The 19,832-nt window shown below is 41.3% G+C and overlaps 1 protein-coding gene across 2 annotated transcripts in view; it reads left to right on the plus strand.

The window, feature by feature from the left end:
- The window catches only part of exoc6b (exocyst complex component 6B), a 71,179-nt gene that overhangs the window by 40,693 nt on the left and 10,654 nt on the right, over positions 1-19,832 (plus strand). For both annotated transcript variants that reach the window (XM_068308371.1, XM_068308372.1), the window contains 2 exons: positions 3,686-3,827; positions 7,196-7,269. In XM_068308371.1, coding sequence (XP_068164472.1) covers positions 3,686-3,827; positions 7,196-7,269 — 216 coding nt within the window. The remainder of the gene's footprint in view (positions 1-3,685; positions 3,828-7,195; positions 7,270-19,832) is intronic.

Here is a 19,832-nt window from a genome sequence, read left to right on the forward strand (position 1 = left end):
CTTGTCTCACTAGCTAGGTGGAGGGATAGAGGTTGAAGTGAAAGTTGGGAGGGATTTCAGGATAGAGCTAGTGAGGGTGGAGAAGAAGCATCACTGTATCCATCCTGTCTCATTCTCATCATCTCTCCTTCACACCCTCTTCGATTACCTTCCTTCCTAATTCCACTGCTCCTTCCATTCACCTCACCCCTTCTTCCTTCCATCAGTGTGCATCTCTCTCTTGTTTACTTCTTGTGGTTATCAATATTTCAGTTCAGTTTTTGAGTTTCCTCTGTTTTTCCCCCTTGTTTTGGAGTTTTCATTTCTTTTCCTCTCCTTTTATTTCTTTCTCTTCCCTGTAATCTTCCTTTCATTTTTCCTTCCTTTTCTACCTTTCATTGTGTTTTTTTATCACTCTGCTTTATTCCACTCACCTTGTTTCACCTTTCTTGTCCTACCTTCTTGCTGTTTTTTGTATTTTTTTCTTCCTCCCTCATTGCCTCTGTCCTCACATTTCCTTTCCTAATTATTCCTTTCTTTTCTTCACCCTTTTTACATTTCCTTACCTTTCATTCTTTTTTCTTTGCCCCCTTTATTCCTTCTCTTCTCCCATCTTCGCTCCCTCTCCTCCCTTCCACCAGTGTGCGCCTCAGGCTAATGGTTCCCAGTTGTCTGCACTGAGACACTGGCGTTCCTGTTGGGCAGACCTACCTGTGTGTTTGTGTGTGTCAGTCAGCCAGGTTCGGGACATGTAAATAGAATTAGCCTATTTCACGCTCAATCTCACCCCATGATAACTGACCCCTGGGGTTGCATTGTGTATGTGTGTGTTTGTGTGTGCGCACACACGCCTGTGTGTTTTCATATGGAGCTCAGAGGCCGTCGTCGTATTTGAGGATATCCGGCCAGTCGTAGGTGTACGTTCTGTGAACATCTGGGCCTACACGTGTGTGTAATTTGATTTCCCTTTGAGGTGAGGCCTGCCTCCTGAATGACCTGCACTCCAAACTCTTTCCTGAGGTGGATCTCGGTTCAGTCGCAATGACAATGGGGTATTTTAGCTGCTGTTGGGTTTGTTATATAAGATAAGATGAAGCTTATGGATCTCTGAGGAGAACGTGGTTATTACAGTCTGCCTGGAGAACAAAGAGAGGAAATTATATTTAAGTATGTCATTTGGATCAAAAAACACTTGATTAAATTATTTTGTGATGAAATCCAATACTGTCAACTAATGTATCTAATAATGGGCTTTTAAATTTGCAATCTCAGTTCATTTTTTATTAAATTTCCTGGATATGGTAAGCCAGGAACCAGAGAAACTCAAGAGTCTGACAGTTTAATTCACTAATTTCTTCCCTTTAGCTTGTGGTTTCTTTTCACCACTGTACTGAAAGGACCTTGAAGAAAAACCTGGATTTAAAAGATGTGATAGGATTTGTGTTGGGATAGACGAGAGGTGTCGCGTGGAGGTTTCTCCTTTTCGCTTCTGTCTGTTACCAAACGACAGAACAATTTCTGAAAGCTGCTATGTGGTTGGTTTGAGATGCTCTGGCAACAAAGTAGACTAAAAACACAAGTTTCTGTCAGCCACTGAACCCAGAAGTTGAGCCTTTAAGAAGATAAAAGTTGATACAGGTGGAAGATCCTGACACTGTATGTAGTCGTGTGTGCAACAAACATTTGCCAGCCAGGGTTGACTTAAACATCTCCCATGTTTTAGAATTTTACGGATTTTGTGGCTATAATGATGACTGATCTTATCAGGGACTTCTAAATGCCAGGCCTGCCTACGTCCATTTCAGACCTTATTGCTATTTTATTGGGAAATCTAATATGAGTCTGCTGTTATCAGAATAATCCCAATCCCTCTTTTCAACTTTACCCTCATTTTCCAGCACCCCTCTTTGTGCCCCTTAAAACCTATGAGGGGTCATGTTTGAAAACTATGAAATGGGATGCCACACGTCACGTCATCAGTAGATGAGTTACGTCACGACAGTTATCACAGACATTTCTACAGCAGTCAGGTCCTACAGCAGTTTGGCTGCAGATTTACGTTCTGGTGAAAATCAGATTACTGTATAGGAATCAGAAATTCCTATAATTTTTTTTTAATTTCATGGTTATTTGTGAAGAGAAATCATTTTGATACTTTTACCAGAAAGTTAGCCATCTTTCGTTTCAAGTTTAATGATACGGCTTCTATGGGAGAGTTATAAAAAGTAATTTTCAGAGAAAGTTCCTTTTTTCTTTAACTGTTTGATGTTAGAATTGATTTCTAGGGGCTATTTAAGTCAAATTGAGAGAATCAATGCAATTCAAATCACAGCGAGATAACAACATTTAAAAACAGCCAAAATAGACACACATAACCACAACAGTAATCAGAGCTGCATAAACACACAGAGCAGTTATATGATTATAACAGATTTACACCAACACCTAAAGCTAAACATTAAACAGTCATACATGTGTGTGTCTGTCTCACTGTGATTAATGAGGGCACTTAAATATGCAGGTCTGGTGTGTGTTAATTACCTAAAGATGTGTTTGTGTCGACCGGACACATCAAGGTCCTGTCAGGATTAATTCTGTTGGTCAGGACTTGCAGTAGAACATGCGCCTCCTTTCATTCATCCCCCCCAGATTTCATCAGAGGAAAAGAAATCAACATTATTCTCTTATTCTTACAAGGACTTTAATTTTGTTTTTGTTACTTTTTCTATATAAATTCTTCAAAAATGAAACTTAATGAATGAGGAAGTGAATTTGAGTTTTGTTCATCATTAGGTGGAAAGTAAAGTAGTTTTTTTTTCTCGTTTTTTCCTTCACATCTAAGTTGAACTTTTAACAAGATTAACCCCATTTTTAGTTTGTTTCCTTTTTCGCCTCTTTGATTCATGCTGTTGGAATGCAGACGTCAAGGTCAAAATGGAGGTCAGGCCTGGCTGCTGAGATCACACACACGCACACACACACACACACACACACACACACACACACACACACTCCGTCTCTCTTTTTCTCTCCCACACACAGGATTGAAGTGACACAAACACATGTTTTGGTTTTTGTATTAATGTGTTGTCATGTACTTCCTCATCCGCTGCTTTAATTCTTGTTATGGTACTTCATCATTCTGACTGCACCTGAATGCAGCTTTCAGTATGAATGTGTGCGCGTGCATGTGTGTGTGTGTGTGTGTGTGTGTGTGTGTGTGTGTGTGTGTGAGTTTGTGCATGTGTGTATGCACTGCAAAACCATGCAATTAAGTGCACAGGAACTCATCTGGTTATGGCTGTATATTATTGTCTTCATGTTTGTCGTGTGTGTCTCAGTTGTGTGTGGGTGTGTTGTTAGCGAGGATGAGTGTTTTTATTACTATGTCATTTTTCCGTCGTAGTAACCAAATCAAAATAAAAACAGACATGATGGAACTTGAGTGCTTGAACAAAGTCCACATGTCTCACTGGAAGCACACCTGGAACTGCACCAAAATAGATAAATAGATAAATAAATAAATGCTACGACATCAGTCTTTGTAAAAAAAATGATGTTATTTTTGGAGTACAGTAATCCTCTTCACAGAGGTGATGAGGATATATAACAGGAAATGAGAGGAAGTTGTGCTTTTTAGCGATTGCCATGTGACACAAAATACACTGATGTTATTTCATCTTCTATTTCTTCCTCCATCTATCAGGGTAAAGTAGCCCAGACAGCCTGCATGTCAGCCTGCAAACACATTGCCACCTCCCTGATGCAACTCCTGCTCGACCCGGAGGTCAGACAGATCTCAATGGGAGCGCTACACCAGCTCTACACCGACGTCAAGGAGTGTGAGAGTGAGTGTCAACTGTAATTACCATTCGTTTTCCTTCCCTTCAGTCCTATCAGTATCTTTTTACTTTCATTTCCCTCATTCTTCCTGTTTGGTAGGTTTTTTTTCCCCTCCAAAACCTCCTCTAATCATGAGCATGTTTTTGCAAGAATGCTCCCGATAACGAACAAACCCAAAACGTCACAGCGTCTCACATAGGATGACACCGCAGCGATATTCATGAAACACTTTTTCGATTTCTGCGCCTAATAGTCTTGTAAAAATTACGACTAATAATGTGATGCAGTTTGTATTTGAAAGTCCAGGGGGTGCTATGGATCAACCAGTTACATACTGACGAGGAGAGTCTGATACTTCACTTTCTTGCCCCCCTTAATCCTTTTCTCTCTTCTCCTTCTCTTTCGGTCTCCTCTCCTATCATTTTAAATTCTTCCAACTTGTCCATCTTTTTGTCCCTGTGTTCCCCCTCCCCAGTCTTGTTTTCTAATAATGAAGGGGGAAGGATTAAAGTTTTTTTTTTTTTTTTTTAAATGATCAAGGTTCTTAAGAGTCACAGCGCGGGTCACACTGTGCATGTTATTTAGGTATGCTTGTGACGTGACGAGGGGTGACATGCGTGGAGGGCTATGGAGGGGTTAGCAGGTTACAGAGTTACTTACGCTGAGCAGACGGAGGCCTAGAGAAACACTTGGAGGGATGAGAGGGGAGACAAATTATGGGAAGCTTAGGTACAGCAGAAAGATGGATAAAATTGGAAAAGTAAAGGAAGAGATTGATTGTAAAAAACCAAAAAAAACCCCAAATATTCAAAAGTGGGAAGGTTGGAGGGAAGAGAACTAGAAAAGAGAGCGAGGAGAAATGGCTGGGATTAAATGTAAATGGGGAAAAAGATGAATGAACGATGGTTGAGAAACAGAATATGAGATCAACAACAAGGGCTTAAATGAAAACAGTGAGATGCGTACGTAAATTAAATAAAAAGTCGACCCAGAAATGTAGTCTTTTTTTACTTACCCAAAGTCAAGAGAAAGTCGAGGCCCGTTTCTCAGCCTCGAACATTTTTCTAGCTTTATGGAGAAAAGTTGCTGAAGCTTTCAGCAAACTGATCATGAAAAAAAATTTTTATTTGCTGAATTGTTCACTGTAGCAGGAAAGGTAAAAGCATTAGCATACACAAAGGTGAGGAAGGTGTACAAAATTAAATGATTGTGCTTGCGGTGATTGAAGAGGCCAACGAGAACCTGTTGTCTCAGCATACGTACGGTTTGATCTGACTTATACGTATTGCTGAGGATTTAGCTGAACTCTAGTGTGTGTGTGTGTGTGTGTGTGTGTGTGTGGAGTCACCTACAGGTAGCAGGTCAATGACTTGTCCTGAATACCATCCCAGCTCAGTTTAAAGACTTTGAGTAGGGCTCATAATCTCTGTTTCATTGAACGTATTCAAACAAGTCCCCATTTTTGACTGTTGTTTAGAGGAATGCCACAAAGTTTACTGTGAAAAATTATTGAGTATTGAGGGAAGAGTTTGAAGGATGTGATGAGGGGTGGATAAAAAGAGTTGGCAAATAATTTAAGTAAGTTCTGAAGTTTTAAAGTGCCATTGGTTGAGTTCATGAGGGGTGAAAGGAGAAGCAGAGAGAGGAGCAAAAGAGCAGCAGGTTCACGAATAAGTTTAATATGGGTAAGAATGAAAAATGGATGAAGAAAAAACAGTTGCTGTGAAAGAAGGGATGAATAAAAGAACAGGGAACATGGAAAATGAATCAAGGATGTTGTGAAAAGATGAGAATAACATGAAGAATTGTAGATAATAGATTAAAGAGAGATTAAAAATGATAAAAAAGGCAAGTGGTAAAAAAAAACTGTAGGGGGTTTCTAAGAAAACGAATTGAGAGGGGATTAAATTTAAAAAAAAGAAAAGGACCAAGACGGGTGGAGCCGAATGGGATGAAAAGAAGTTAAAAAGCAAGGAGCCAGAGAAAATGGGATTAAATAAAAACTTGTGAAATAAAAAAAAATGCAGTGATCAAATACCTGGAGGAGAGGAAGGATTAAATGAAAATTAACAGCAGGTCTGAATAGAGGAGGAAGTGAAGAAGAATTGGAGATTAAAAAAGATTGAAAGAAAGACAGGTGCAGGAGACTTAAACATGGATGCTGGGTAGCAAGTGTGGGAAAAGATGGAGAGGATGAGCTGGAAGAATGAAGATAAAAATAGAGGAACAGTGTTTTACTCTTGTCATTAACATGTCACCAACAACACAAATTAAGGTTTTATTCCACTTGGGATCAACAGGGAATGTTCCTGTAAATGAAATTAGCTCATAAGTTAAATCAATATTTACGCCACTAGACGACTTTAAGTGGCGTCATGACAGACTATTATGGGGCTGTTGTGTTCTAATGATACAAGGGGGTAAAATGAGCTACCCTATTTTACCTCTTTAGGTGTCATCTGGTCAGATCTTTCTTTTTACCTGCTTTTATGTCAGTAGTGAAGTCAAAGAATGTTAGTCGAACAGAAAAATAGACAAGGAAGGGCGAGAAAATAAAAATCAGTGAAGAAAGGTGACAAAAATGTTTGAGGTTAAAGTTAGAAATCAGAACTTTGGTTTGGAGATAGAATGTTAGCTTAGCTGTTAGCTTCACAGTTCAGCTTGTGTACGTGTGTGTGTGTGTCATGAAGATGGCAGGCATATAATCAGTGCTGCAGTGTGTGTGTGCGTGTGCGTGTGCGTGTGCGTGTGTGTGTGTGTGTGTGTGTGTATAAGATTATGTCCCGAGGTTTAAAAAAAAAAAAAGATTAGCTACAGGCTTGCTCTCTTTCTCCTCGCGGCACTCCTCTTTTCTACCGTTCCCTCGCTCAGAATACCAGTCGGCTTGTTTACGGGGGCCAACTGACGCCAGGACCCCAGCTCACACTCCGTACGACCCCGACTTTCACACACACACACACACACACACACACGGCCACACACACATAGAGAGGTGTCACCCTGGGTTCAAAATCCAACAGACCTCAACTATTCACAAACATGCAGGCGAAGCTCTGAACCAGCAACAAATAAACACATACACACACACACACACACACACACACACACACTCTCCTACACACACTATAAGACGACCAACTGTCACACACTCTTTTCCAACAAGACCCGCCGACATGACTCTGACACCCTGCCCCCCACTACCCCTTCCTCCCCCCTCCTCCCTAGGCTGTCATTTGTCTGCCAATCTATCCTGATGCATAGCGAATCCGACCAGGTCTTTTATTATTCCGTTTTTCACCCTCTTTTTTCCTGCTCCTCCTCTCTTCCCTCTCTCCGGGGGTGGACTGGGGGGCGGGTTTGTATTTTCCCACAGGTTTTGCCAGAGCCGGCCCGGTCGCAGGCTTCCAGGGTGACACGTTGCTTCTGGCCTTCAGTGACTTGAGACAAGTAGGTCTTTGTCTCCCTCGTGGTACTCTCTCCTTCGTTTTCTGTTTTTTTTTTTCCTCTCTCCGCTATCTTTTTTTTCTACCTCCTCCCCCCTCACCCTTTTCATCCTTCCTCTCATCCTTCCTCACACCCCCAGTCATCCTCCTTCAGTGCTTTCTCCGCCTTGTCTTCCTCCTTCATTTGGTTTTCTGATTTTTTTGTTTTGTTTCACTCTTTAACAACATCACCCCCCATCCTACATTCTTCTCATCTTTGTTTTCCAACTTCCATCCCTTGTTCTGCAGTCAGTCAACTCTTAAAATACCAATATTCCCACACTTTTTCCCATCTACTGTTGTCTCTGCGGAGGAATACGTAGCCGCTAAGGTTAGGTGAGAAATATCCCTCAAGAAAACACACACTAAACGTTCAGCTTCTGCTACGGATGAAGTTTACAAAAATATCATTTGAATATAAATAATTCATAGTTTATAATTTATCATTTATCATTTCAGACCAGTATTAAAAAATAGTGCCATTTTGGAAATTGATACCAGACCCATCCACAACAACCATATCACAAATACGTTTAACATTTTTTCATACAAAATAGAATTATTTCCATAGAAGATGATCCATATGAAATGCAGTTGTAATATCTGAAAAATGCAATTTTAAAATTTTATTAAATATTTTATGTGGAATTTTAAATAAAAAAAAAATTGGTTGGCTAATAAACAAGCACTTTCGACTTAAGGTGGAGCTTTTATCTGTTGTAGTGATGCAGATCTGCTGCATCGGCTCATCTAATAGCTGGTAAAACATCTCATTGTAGTTCTTAGTAGATCTTTATTTTACTGGATTGATTCTCATATACTTATTGTCTCATGTGATGGAGGGCTGTGTGTGGGTTGTGATATATTCTGGCTTCAGTGGGCGGATTTGAACCAATCCTCTTTGATTCTGGGCTGTTCTGCTTTCACGGATCGAAATAAACCTTTAGCTTCAGTCCTGTAAGATGAGATGATATTAGTTGTCGCCTAATCTCACAACGATCTCAGTTTTCCCAAGCGACGACAGCATCTACAGACGTTTCGTCTTAAAGCGAGAAAAAACGATCCTAATAGTTAACTTTCCCGCTGCTGTCCTGGACCTCGGCAGCCGTTCTGGTCCTCGAACTGGACCTGTTGTCGCCGGGACATGCCAGGGTACAGGAAGCCAGCCCGGGGGGCTTCTTGTCCCAGAGTCCTGGGAAAAAGCGAGATGGAGGAGAGACGTAACTGGACAACTCCGCTGAGCTAAGGAGAATACAGGAGTGTTTGTGTGTGTGTGTGTGTGTGTGTGTGTGTGTGTGTGTGTGTGTGTGTGTGTGTGTGTATGCACCGTATTTTGACAAGTTTATACGTGTGTTAAAAAAAGATAAAAACTTGTGTTTGATTCTGTGGAGTAAAGTGATTCAGAAGAAACTTGGGTGCGCATCAGTGTATCTGTCATCGTTGTGAATGTGTGAAACAGGGTGGAAGGAAGTGTGTGACTTTTTGGCTGCAGTTTGTGTGTGTTTGTCATCTTTGCTGTGAAAGTAAAATGTGTGTGTGTGTGTGTGGGTCCTTCTGTCTGTCACAGTGAGTTTGTGAAACAGGGCGGAGATCGACTTAAAGTTTGTGTGTCTGCCTGCCCATCTTTGATGCGTGTGTGTTTCGTCCTTGTTGTTGAGTGTGTGGAAGAGGTTTGAAAGTGTGTGTGTGTGTGTCAGAGAGAGAGAGGAGGAGAGACAGCGGATGACGGATGGGCCGGCAGGACGAAGCAGGGGACGATGAATGAGGTGACAGACAGAGACGGATAGCCCTTTATCCCTCCGTCACAATCCCTCTTTCTCTCTCCCTCTCTTCTCTTTCTCCGCCTGTCGGGATGATGCAGTGCCTCTTGTTCTCTCGCTTGGAGGAGGAGAAGGAAGGGGGAAAGATGGGGAGAAGGAGAAAAGAAAAAAATTGCATTCATGTGGCATTGATGTTTACTTCAACACCCTCCTTCTTTCTTCTCCACCCTTTTCCCTCCTTTGCTCCCACTCCCGTTTTCTAGCCTCTCCTCACCCGTCCCTCCATCCCCCTTCTATCCCTCCTCCTTTTGCCGATCAGTTGACTCCATCACTCCTTTGTGGAGTTATTCAGCTTTCTCTGCTCTTTTATTTCATTGTTTTTTGCCACCATTCTTATTTTATCAAAAGAATTCCTCCCTCGAATTCCTCTCTCGAATGTCATGTCTGAGTCCGCATCTGCCCAAGCGCATCTTTTTGTCAGCGCTAGATCAACATTCTTTCAGGTAGATTTTTCATCTCCGTGTGTCGACATACGTGATGCTTTTGGAGTGCGTACGTCTTTGTGTGTATCTGTGAATGTGACCTGATGCTGAATGGTCGATAAATCACGCTGACGGGCCGTTTGTTGTGTGGTCGGGTCCCGGTGTTCTGGAAGGTTCCGGGGTCCTGGGACAGAGCCGACACAGGAGTTCCCCCAGGACACACACAGATTCTTAGATGGACGTACACAACACACACAGAGTGAGGTCAAAACAAAGTTGTGTCGTAGCAGTCTGAAAAAACACAACGGATATTGGATCAAGAACTGTGACTTGAGCGATTTTTTTATGCATTTTATGTTAATTGAGGGATTTTTACCATGTTCATGTTGCTTTCAAGCATGAGTGATTTATTATTAATATTTTTTGTCATTAGAAAATAAAAAGTTAGGCTGTTGCCAGTAAATTGTATTACATGACCTTACAGTAAAAAAAACTAAACGTTTTTATTTTTTTGATAAAATGTAAGATTCTTTTCTCAACACAGTGCAGCTATACAAAATTGCACAAGAAAATAAAACTCATCCATCAAGCTGCAGTAACTTACATCAGTGTGTTGTTTCCAGGTAGGACTCTACCCCTGAATAAATTATAGTGGAAGTCAGGTCAACAGTTTTTATGTAATTAATGAAAATTGCCATCTTGCAATACTGAAAAAAAGCATAAAAATTCTTGAGTCTGTCTACTTTGTGGGTCATTTCCTGGCCCATGCCTTGCCCATTCTTTCCACCAGTGTGTAGTGGAAATCCATCATGTGCTTATTGTGTAGCAGCTCAACCAGATGCAGGTGCAGATTTAACCTCCATTAACTGTAGTCCTATTTTAACCCTCATATGGTATAAATCATTAATGTCAGCATTTGGTGTTTTTGTTGTTTTTCCACAAAACACTTCCTGATCAATAAAAAACTAGAACCAAGGCAGTCACACACTGCAACATCCCACGACACCTCCAAATTCAAAATTTTACCCTGACCTACTTGCATAGGTCAAAGATCAAAGCTAGTACTCTGACCTACTGTCACTGATCAAAGCACAAGCTGTGATCTATGGTCTTACTCCCACTGGCCTTCTCCCTCGTCTTTCTATCTAATCCGGTTCCTGAGTGTACAAAAGTTTAAATCTGACCTTGACCTAGTTTTCTCAAGGTCAAGGTCATCATCTCATTTTCAACCCCTTTGCCGCCTGAGTAATTTGCTTTTTGTTTCATCTTTCTATCTGCAATGGTTGTGAAGATATTTGGTGGGCATACCAACAAACGAACGGACGAACACTGACAATTACAATACATCACCGCTTTGAAGTGGGATGTAATTATTTAGTTTCCATACTCTGAATATCATGTTTTGAGTTCAGAAGTCTTCAGTTCTTTCCATTTATCTTGAGAAATAACAATGCTTTTATTTCTATCCCTGACAAGTTCTTGAAGAACCTAACCTATGGAAAACGTTCCTCTGAAACTGATCTGGGTTCAGTTTTATAGACAAGACATTTGAAAACAGTAGACTTCAACCCTCAGTTTAAAATACAAAATAGTCACAACATTCCCCAGAGTAACGTCTTTTAAATGATTTTCATAACCGAAGCTAAATGAAAAGAAATACTTACATTTGAATATTTGGAATTAAGATTCTGACACCGTTTTTTTTCATGATTCAAACTTGAAAATTCTTCAGTTTTATGTTAAATGTTTTTTTCTGTCAGAGTTTACCCACTGAAATCGTATGTAACCCATAATGCAAAATTAGGATGTCATTTAGTGGCTCTGTTGCTACATTACCTTTTGATAAAGGTGGCACAAAAATAGTAGTTCTAATGCGGAACAAGCTGAATTGTCGTTTAACTTCTTCTGCAGCAACGCATTTATCGTGACTTAAAAAAAAAAACCCTGATTCACTGTAACAGGCTTATCTTTCGTCAGCGCCTTTTCTCCTCTTCTTTGCAATCGCTAAATAATTTAGTGAGAGTGGGAGTCTCCCCAGCCTGCTCCTCTCCACAGATCCTATCAATTCTCCTATATTTAGAACATTCAGAAGTCTGTGGTTACTTCAAACCTTTGGCTGGCCCTCGTGTGTTGCGGTGTGGCGTCCCTCCAGAAAAACGCTTGCAACAGTAGAGCCCCACTCATCCCCTTCGCTTCACGCTCATACGCCAGGCATTCTTCCCGCTTCGGCCCAGAAGAATGTGTGTTTCTGGTCATTGATTGGTCCCTGTTCCGTTCCTTTGGTTGACCACAGACTGTCAAATTTTATCCATTTATCATGTCATCTCTTTTCTTCTCTCCCTCTGTTTTCTTTTCTGTCTCTTGTATCTTCTAAAAAATCTTATCCAGTTTGTTGAACTTTAACCCTTTTAAATCATTCTTTCTGTCATTTTTAATTTTCTTCTCCCCCTTTTCACCCATATTTATTTCTCTATTTAAGCGCTTTGTCTTTGTCCTACTTCTCCGTGTCAAAGCTATTTCTTCTTGTCCTCTCGTTTATCCCTTGTTTTTCTCCATTTGTCATTTTTTCCTTTATACTCCTGGCCATGAAAAAAATGAGGCGAGGGATACAAGAATGAACCCCATCCATCTCTCTATACATTTGTCAGGATTACTTTCTGGACCGTAACTCAAAAACAGTTCAAATCAGATTTTATTTGTGAACCCCAAATTCACAAATAACTGTTACCCTTCTCTGGCTTTACAATCTGTACAGAGTGACACCCTTTACCCTTAAAACCCTGAACTGGAACAAATTCATTAAAAACAAAACGAAACTGGGAGAACCACAAATGTAGGATCCTTCTCCCCAGAATAGGTAAACATGCCATAGATTAAAGTGCAGAGCATAACAATCATGACAGTCAACAATGATACAAGTCCATGAAAGTTAAACAGAGTTCAGGAAAATGCCTTTGAAAAATTATACATAAGTGCATTCCAGGAAACTAATAATGATAATAATCAATCCTTTATTGATCCCCGTAAGAAATTTGCTTTTTTTTGGCCATTTTAGTGACATGTGTGTTTGTGTGTGTGTGTGACGGTCTCTTGCTCAAGGGTGCCTTGGCAGTACTCAAGTGGTGAACTGACACCTCCCACTGCCAGTTCAAACTGCCAGCTCACATGGGTATTGAACCGGCCACCCTCCGGTCCCTAGCCCAAGACTTAGTGGACTGAGCTACCGCTGCCCCCCCCCCCCCCAAAAAAAACGTAGAACACTTCATGAATTTGCATGTCAACAATAATAATAGTAATCCATGTCAAAATTCCATGCCATTTCTCCCTCTATCTGTTACCCAGACACAATGTCACTCAGAAAGCAAAACTGTCATACACATGACATCAGAGAGCGGGGAGACTGTCAAGTTGATTTTCCCCCCCTCAAATATGCAATTTCAAATTTCTGTCCTACAACAATTGGGTTTCCTTGGTCAGGCTACTCACTATCTGTTGTTGTGCACACATACACAAACTATTCTGACCTTCGTGTGTCTCAACATTACCTCACAAGGCTTCCCTCTCCCTCTCCAAAAGCAACATGTCACAGCATGACATCTGCTCCCCTTCTCCTGACTCTGTGTGTTTAGATTGACCGGCGTAGCCAGTAGCGATTATCCAGTGACAGCATAGCAGATTCTCCCTCTGTGTTTGTGTGTGTGGAGGTAATAGACAGGCTAAGGGATAAGATGAGGCCCAGTGGGGGAGAAAACCTTCACCTCACCTCCTTGTAATGCAGACTAATGCGGCAGTGAGAGAGAGATGGGAAGGGTAAGAGATGGTTGTTAAAAAGGTGGGAAGGTAAGATGTATTTTCAGCATAGAGAATTTGCAGCAATACATCAAAACGCCAATTTTTTATGTTCTTCCATTTATTTTAAAAACATTGAGGAGTTTGAGTTCCAAAGGAAAGAGCAACATACAGTACCAGTATTCTGTGAATCAGCCTTTTATCAGCTTAATCTTATTAGATTGCGTTCACAAGGCAGATATCAGGGGGAACACATTTTTACAATAAGATATCATTTAACTGATGAATGAAGAATGTATTTGCTTAATTAGGATAAATAGAAATGAAGGTGCGAGCAATTCTTTCTTGAGGTTTTTGCTTCATTAAACTTGTACATTGACCATCTGTCAGATTTCAGGCTGAGGAGAAAAACATCTTCCATCTTCAGGTGACTCTTGTTTTATTTTTCTGCTGTATAAAAAAATAACACGTACCTAGCAAAGTCAAAACTGGAGCAGGAAACTTTCACTTGATTATGTCAAAAGTTGTTTGTCATGTTATTGTTCCCAGCTTGAGTGGACATGCTACTCAACATGCCTCACTTCCTTTTATTTGTATGAGTTATACCTTTAAGAACAAAACTTTTCCAGGATGTAGCGATTCTTAATATCAATAACACTTACAAATCACATTGTTAGTTTAAACTTAGCATTGATGTTATCAAGTTATCAATAGATTGCTGTGATTTTCACCCACAAATTCAATTCTTTGTCAGTGAAATTATTTTCCCATCTTTGATTCTAAATTTTCCTTCTACCAGCCTGACCTGAAATCTTTACTCCTACACAAAGATGAGGAATGTGAGAATCTGAGAAGTATTTGCTCAGGAATGACATGATGTCAGAGAAATTGGTTTAAAAAAAATGAAGGACAAGGCAAAGAGCAGATGAGAATGGGGACGGAAAGAGACGGATGAAGTCAGACATATGGAAGGAGACAGAAAAGGCTGCCAGTCGCATTCCTGAAGACCGGTTATAATGGGAGCTCTCAACGCGAGTGTGTTGGTTAAACGGTGTGTCTGTGTGTGTGATGGGTCGGGTTCAGGAAAGGGCTGCTGGCAACATGAGGATGAACTGTACACACGTGTCAGAGTTGACCTTTGACATTTCAACTCCTCGCCTCACATCAGACATTTGAAGGAAGAGCAGAGAGCGTACAAACGGCACAGAGGTCACATTTGAAGAGGGAGGCACAAATGAGGGAGAGAGTTGATATGAAAGAGCGAAGCAAAAGGGTGATGACTGGAGGAGATGGAAGCAAAAAGGAGTGTATTCTGAACAGAGAAAGAAGGAGAATTAGACATGAATGCATAAAAATGTTGACGGAGAGTTGCAAAAAAAAAAAAGAGCAAAGGATAGAAAGTGAAAGAGTGCAGTCGGGTGAAAGTGATGCGGCGGGTGAAACACATACAGGGTGGTCTCACCCAGTCTCCCTCCGTCTCTCTACCGCTCTCCCATCTCTCTCTCCTTGGGACGCTGACACTTCCCTTCATCCGTTTGACCGCTCACAGAAGGGGGGGATTAATAGAGGAGTGGAGAGGGGTGAAAGAGTAGGACGGGAGAAGAAAGCGAGGCGAAGGGTGGACGGGCATCAGACAGACATCTAAATGCTTTGCTCACCGTTCTGTTGGAAGTCATGAGGAGAAAGACACCAACAACTGTTGCACATACAAACAGGGAAGCCATTTGAGTTTGCGCCAACTGCAGCACTGCATTTCCTTTAAGTGGGCAGGGATGGAATCACAGAAAAACAAGACCGCTGCTGTTTTCTGCTAAGAGATGTTGAAGTTTTGTTGTATAGAAGAATCTGGTGACCGAGCAGTCTGAGACATCACCAAGCAACAAGGCAACTGTTGTACTTTCAGATTCGTTAAGGGACTAGTGTCTTCATATACAACACAACTGTCACTGGGATCTTTTGATTCCACTCCCACTACCTTGTTAGTGACATGAACCTGAAGCTGAAGTCAGTAAAATACATATTCAGAACTTGCTGGATATTTCTACTTCTGTAATAACTTTATCATGGATTCTTCCTTGTACGTCAAATCACATTAGACATCCAGGGTTGTGTTGCAGAGCTCAAACATTCACTACTATGAGGGACCAGTAGCTGTAATATTGAGGGGTGTTTTAGTTCAAGCACTTTTTGTCGTTCAGTAAAACATCTCTTCTTTCTTTTTACACTCTATCCAGCGTTCCGTGTCTTCCTCCACTTTCAATTTCTACATCTTCCACTTCGCGTTAAAATGCCATTACAAAGCATCATTGAGGCTATAATGTGATGTGTGTATGTCAGGCACGCAAAGCAGGCACAGGCGCTAGGCTTTCTCACACACACAGGCACACAACTCAAAATGGGTGCAGTGAGAGGTCAGCGGGGTAAGTATCGGTGACAGGGAGGTGTGTAAACTAAACGTCAAACCACCAAAACACACTTATCTGATCACACACACAAACATGATCATCCAAAACCTACTTAGTCGCACACACCGTCACTCCTCTACATTTATAGATACATTATAATGCTGAATGCACACCCACACATGCACGGCGGGGACTGGGTCTAATAAACGCCCCAATGATCCTGCTGCATTCAGGATAACAGTAACGCGATACCGCTGCTCTAAATACATGTGTCCATATCTACAGATTTATGAGTTCAAACTGTTATTTGTGTGGGAGAGGTCAGCGTGTGCGTGTTTGTTTCTCGGCCCCTGGCTCAACTTCCTGTCCCGTCTGTGGCCGGGCCTTATCGGCGTGACAACAGGTCAGGCAGTGGTTACAGCAACACTTACTGGTCAGCGACCTGAATGGATGAGGTAAGGAGCTGCGGTTCGGTACTTCAGACCAGTGGTCAAGTAGTGGTCAAGATTGGAGGGGGTCGCTGGGGGGTCAAAGTGTTAAAAGCTCATTTTAAGATGCATGTGAATCGACCCAAGACAACTACAAACCTCTTCAAAAAAGGCAGTTACAGTTGCTCACACTCAGGTCTCAAATGCGTTCTTTCACACCATGTAATTGCTGTGTCCTATTTATTTTTCAAACACACACACTCGTACAGTGACCGTGTGATGACCGGGTCAGGTCATTGTTCTGTGTTATCAGTCATGACCTCTCTGTCAGTCGCCCCGATATGGCCGGCATCTACACCCCTTCCTGTGTGTGTGTGTGTGTGTGTGTGTGTGTGGATGCGGTCACTCCATGGTCAAACCAAAAAGTCAAAACCCTTAAAATGCTCTCGCCTTTCAACCCTTTCCTGTTTTGGGGCTTTGTTAAGAGACAGACTCAGAGATGTATTTTATTTCAAGGTCCGGTGTTTTGTTGTGAAATACCTCACAGTGTCTCATTTTTCTAAAAAAGCAAATTCTTTTTTTTTTTTTTTTTTTGCCAGTAATTTAATTATTGCTTAAGGAGACATTTGGGACCAGAGAAGTATTGGAAAGGTTTGTAAAGTTGGCCAACCAAAATAATATATTTCTCCTTCTGCGCAGAATGGAATGGGATTAAACAGCAAATGTAAGGAAATGGATGAAACAGATTAATACTTTCAGTAGCTGGGGAGTGGCGGACTGGGTGGTGGAAATAAGGCTTCAACCAGAAGTTGAGTGTTGGGTTCAGGAGGAGCAAATTCCATTCTGATCATGAAAAAGGGCACAAACGTCCTCACATTTGCAGGCTTTTTGTGGGGGGGGGGTTGATGGGATGTTGCTCATCTAGTCTACATCCAGTGAGGGTAATACTGCACCAGTATGGGGGTGGTGAGGCTGCTTTTACCTATGATTCATTTGTTGCTTCTGTAACAAAGCGATATTTGTGTTCTGGGTCAAACCAAACGTTTCCTTAGAGGTTCGCCAAGGTTGTCCCTTGTGTACGATCGCATTTATTTTCAAGGACAGAATCTCAAGGCGTGGCCTGGGTGAGGCATGTGCCGTTAAGGTACTTGGCAGATGACGCACTACTCTGTTTTGGTCCTTCAATAAGTCAGATTCCCCTAACTTAACAAGTCACTTAATTCCCAGAAACATTCTTGAGATTCTGCAGGTTGATTTGTTGCTAAATGACGAATGTTTTTCTCTGGAGGACAGAGATCCGATCTCAGTGAAGATAAGAATGCATTTAAAATACCAGGTGTAAATACAAGGTTGAAGGTTGGACAGGATACAAATCTCATTTTAATACCAGGTATAAATGGGGTGTGACTTTCAGTGCCAGACCCTGGGTCGACCCTGAAAACACTGACTTATAAATTAAATAAAATAATATTTTAGGCTTAGATTGAAGATTGAAGCCATCTTCAATCCACAAACTTTTTTTTCTTTCATATGCCATGTGCGAAGACATCAGAATGAAATCTGTGTTGAGTTGGCAAACCCAAAATGAACTCCCGTCCTGGAATTGACCCCTAAATAGTGTCTGGATCCAAATTGACTTTAAAAAAGTGGCTGGGGCCAAATTGACCTTTTTAAAAAGTGCTTGGGTCCAAATTGAGCTCAGAGCAGAGCTAAAAGCTGCTGTTTTTCTAGCCCTGTTTGTTTTGGAGTATTCCGTCTTTATTTGCTTTATCAGCGCACAGAGCAGCTCCCAGCAGGCCCCTCTGACTTCAGCCTGCACTCGTTTATCGTCTCTCTGTTTCTCACTCACCCGTTCTTCCTCCTCCGTAACATCTAGTTACCCTCCGCCTGACCTCCTTCACTCACTCCTTTCCCTTTCTCCTGCAGTCCTGTAATATTTCCCCAGTCATTCTTTTGGAGTTTTCTTTCTTCCTTTCTTTCTCTCCCTCTCAGTCCGTCTGTATCTCTCACTCGCTCTCTCTCCATCTGCGTAGTGTCTAATTGACAGCAGAGACCCCTGGTTGAACCACCAGCACTCGTCTCTCAGTTTTATTTTTCCATTCTCCTTCCATTTCAGCCCTGTCACTTTTTTAAGGGCTAGCACAACTTCTCTGTCCCTGCAAATGAAGAGGGAGGCAGAAGGGAAGTGGAGGTGAGAGATAAAGCACGCAGGAGAAAGGAGAAAAAGCAGGAAGAAAACATGAAATTAGATATGTATAGATGGTAAATTAGAGTGCAGCATTCAATGACCTCGTCATTTCGAGGTGTAAATCAGTCACGATGAAGCCATCTTCACAAATATTTAAAATCAAGTGTGCTTCTCTGTAAGTGTTGCCCTCACAATTATTTCCATTAACAAGCCAGAAGAACATAAACTTTTATTTGAACACTTCATGGGATTTGGAATTCCCAGCAGCATAAAAATGTCAGTATTTGTCCGTCTCCTATCATATATTGATCATTTATGTCACTACAGCGCATACTTTGTCGCGGAGGGTATCAAATACCAAGGTTATTGTTTCCCCCAAGATGTCTACATCGACTTTACTTTCTAAGGCGATTGAGTCTAAATGGAATAAGCAGCTAGATAAAGCTGATGTTATACCAGGGAATGCAAGAGATTAGGAATTAAGTATACAGAATTGCAGCATGGTTTTGCAACAGTACAAGAAAAAAACAAACAAGCTTCCCAGCATACACATAACAGCTATGAAAGAATCCGAACCCAAACAGAACCTTTACAAGCAAAAAATTTGGTATGGACTTGAAACAACTGCTATTGGGGAAAAAAAGATTGTTTAAGTGCAAACTGCTCCAACAATCCTAGATGCATTTATAATTACTCCATCTTTGCATCAGTTTTTAAATGACTGAATTGATGCTATTCAGTTGAAATGATGTACATTCCTCAGAACCAATATAAAATTGAGATGATCTCTTTGAAACATTCATTGCCAACTTTCTGGACTCAGACTTTTGTCTCCTTTTGTAACCCTGTCAGTGTTCTGATGTGTTCATTCGAATATCTTTAGAGTGCTTTAGAGATTCCATGACTATGGCTGCTACTCTAGTTTTAAATAGAAACAGGTAAAATATCAATAAATTTATCATTTAAATTTACCAGTAATCAATATATTATCAATACATTTAACAACTTGTAGCACGCTGCTTGGTGCGCCATTTGACTGCCTCCTTCGTGACATTAAGCTTCCTTAAATGCCTTGGGGTAGCTTCAGTGGTGCTGCTCTGCATCTGACCCCTGACCTCTCTGTGTCGGGGAAGAACACAAAAGCTGACTTGCCTACAGGGAGCGATAAAGCATCATGATTTTATCTTTCTGTATTTAATTTTCCCGGCACATGGCGGGCAGTTGACCCACTGTGGATTAAGTGCAGTGTGTTTGCTGTAGAAGTATCACTCTGGAGGTTGTGTTGTGCTGCAGGCAGATGTACAGAGATACAAGCTTTTGGTTTTAATTTACTTCTTGGGCCTCCTGTAAGAAAGAAAAATTCATCCTCTGTAGTGCAGCGATAACATCCAAACGTACCTCATTCCATTCATAGTTCAAGATAGAGTGATACAGTTCAAGCTGCAGGGTGCAGATTTGTGTGTTGTGGCTTTGGCC

The sequence above is a fragment of the Antennarius striatus genome, chromosome 23 (genome assembly GCF_040054535.1).
Source record: "Antennarius striatus isolate MH-2024 chromosome 23, ASM4005453v1, whole genome shotgun sequence".
In the NCBI taxonomy this organism is placed as follows: Eukaryota; Metazoa; Chordata; class Actinopteri; order Lophiiformes; family Antennariidae; genus Antennarius; species Antennarius striatus.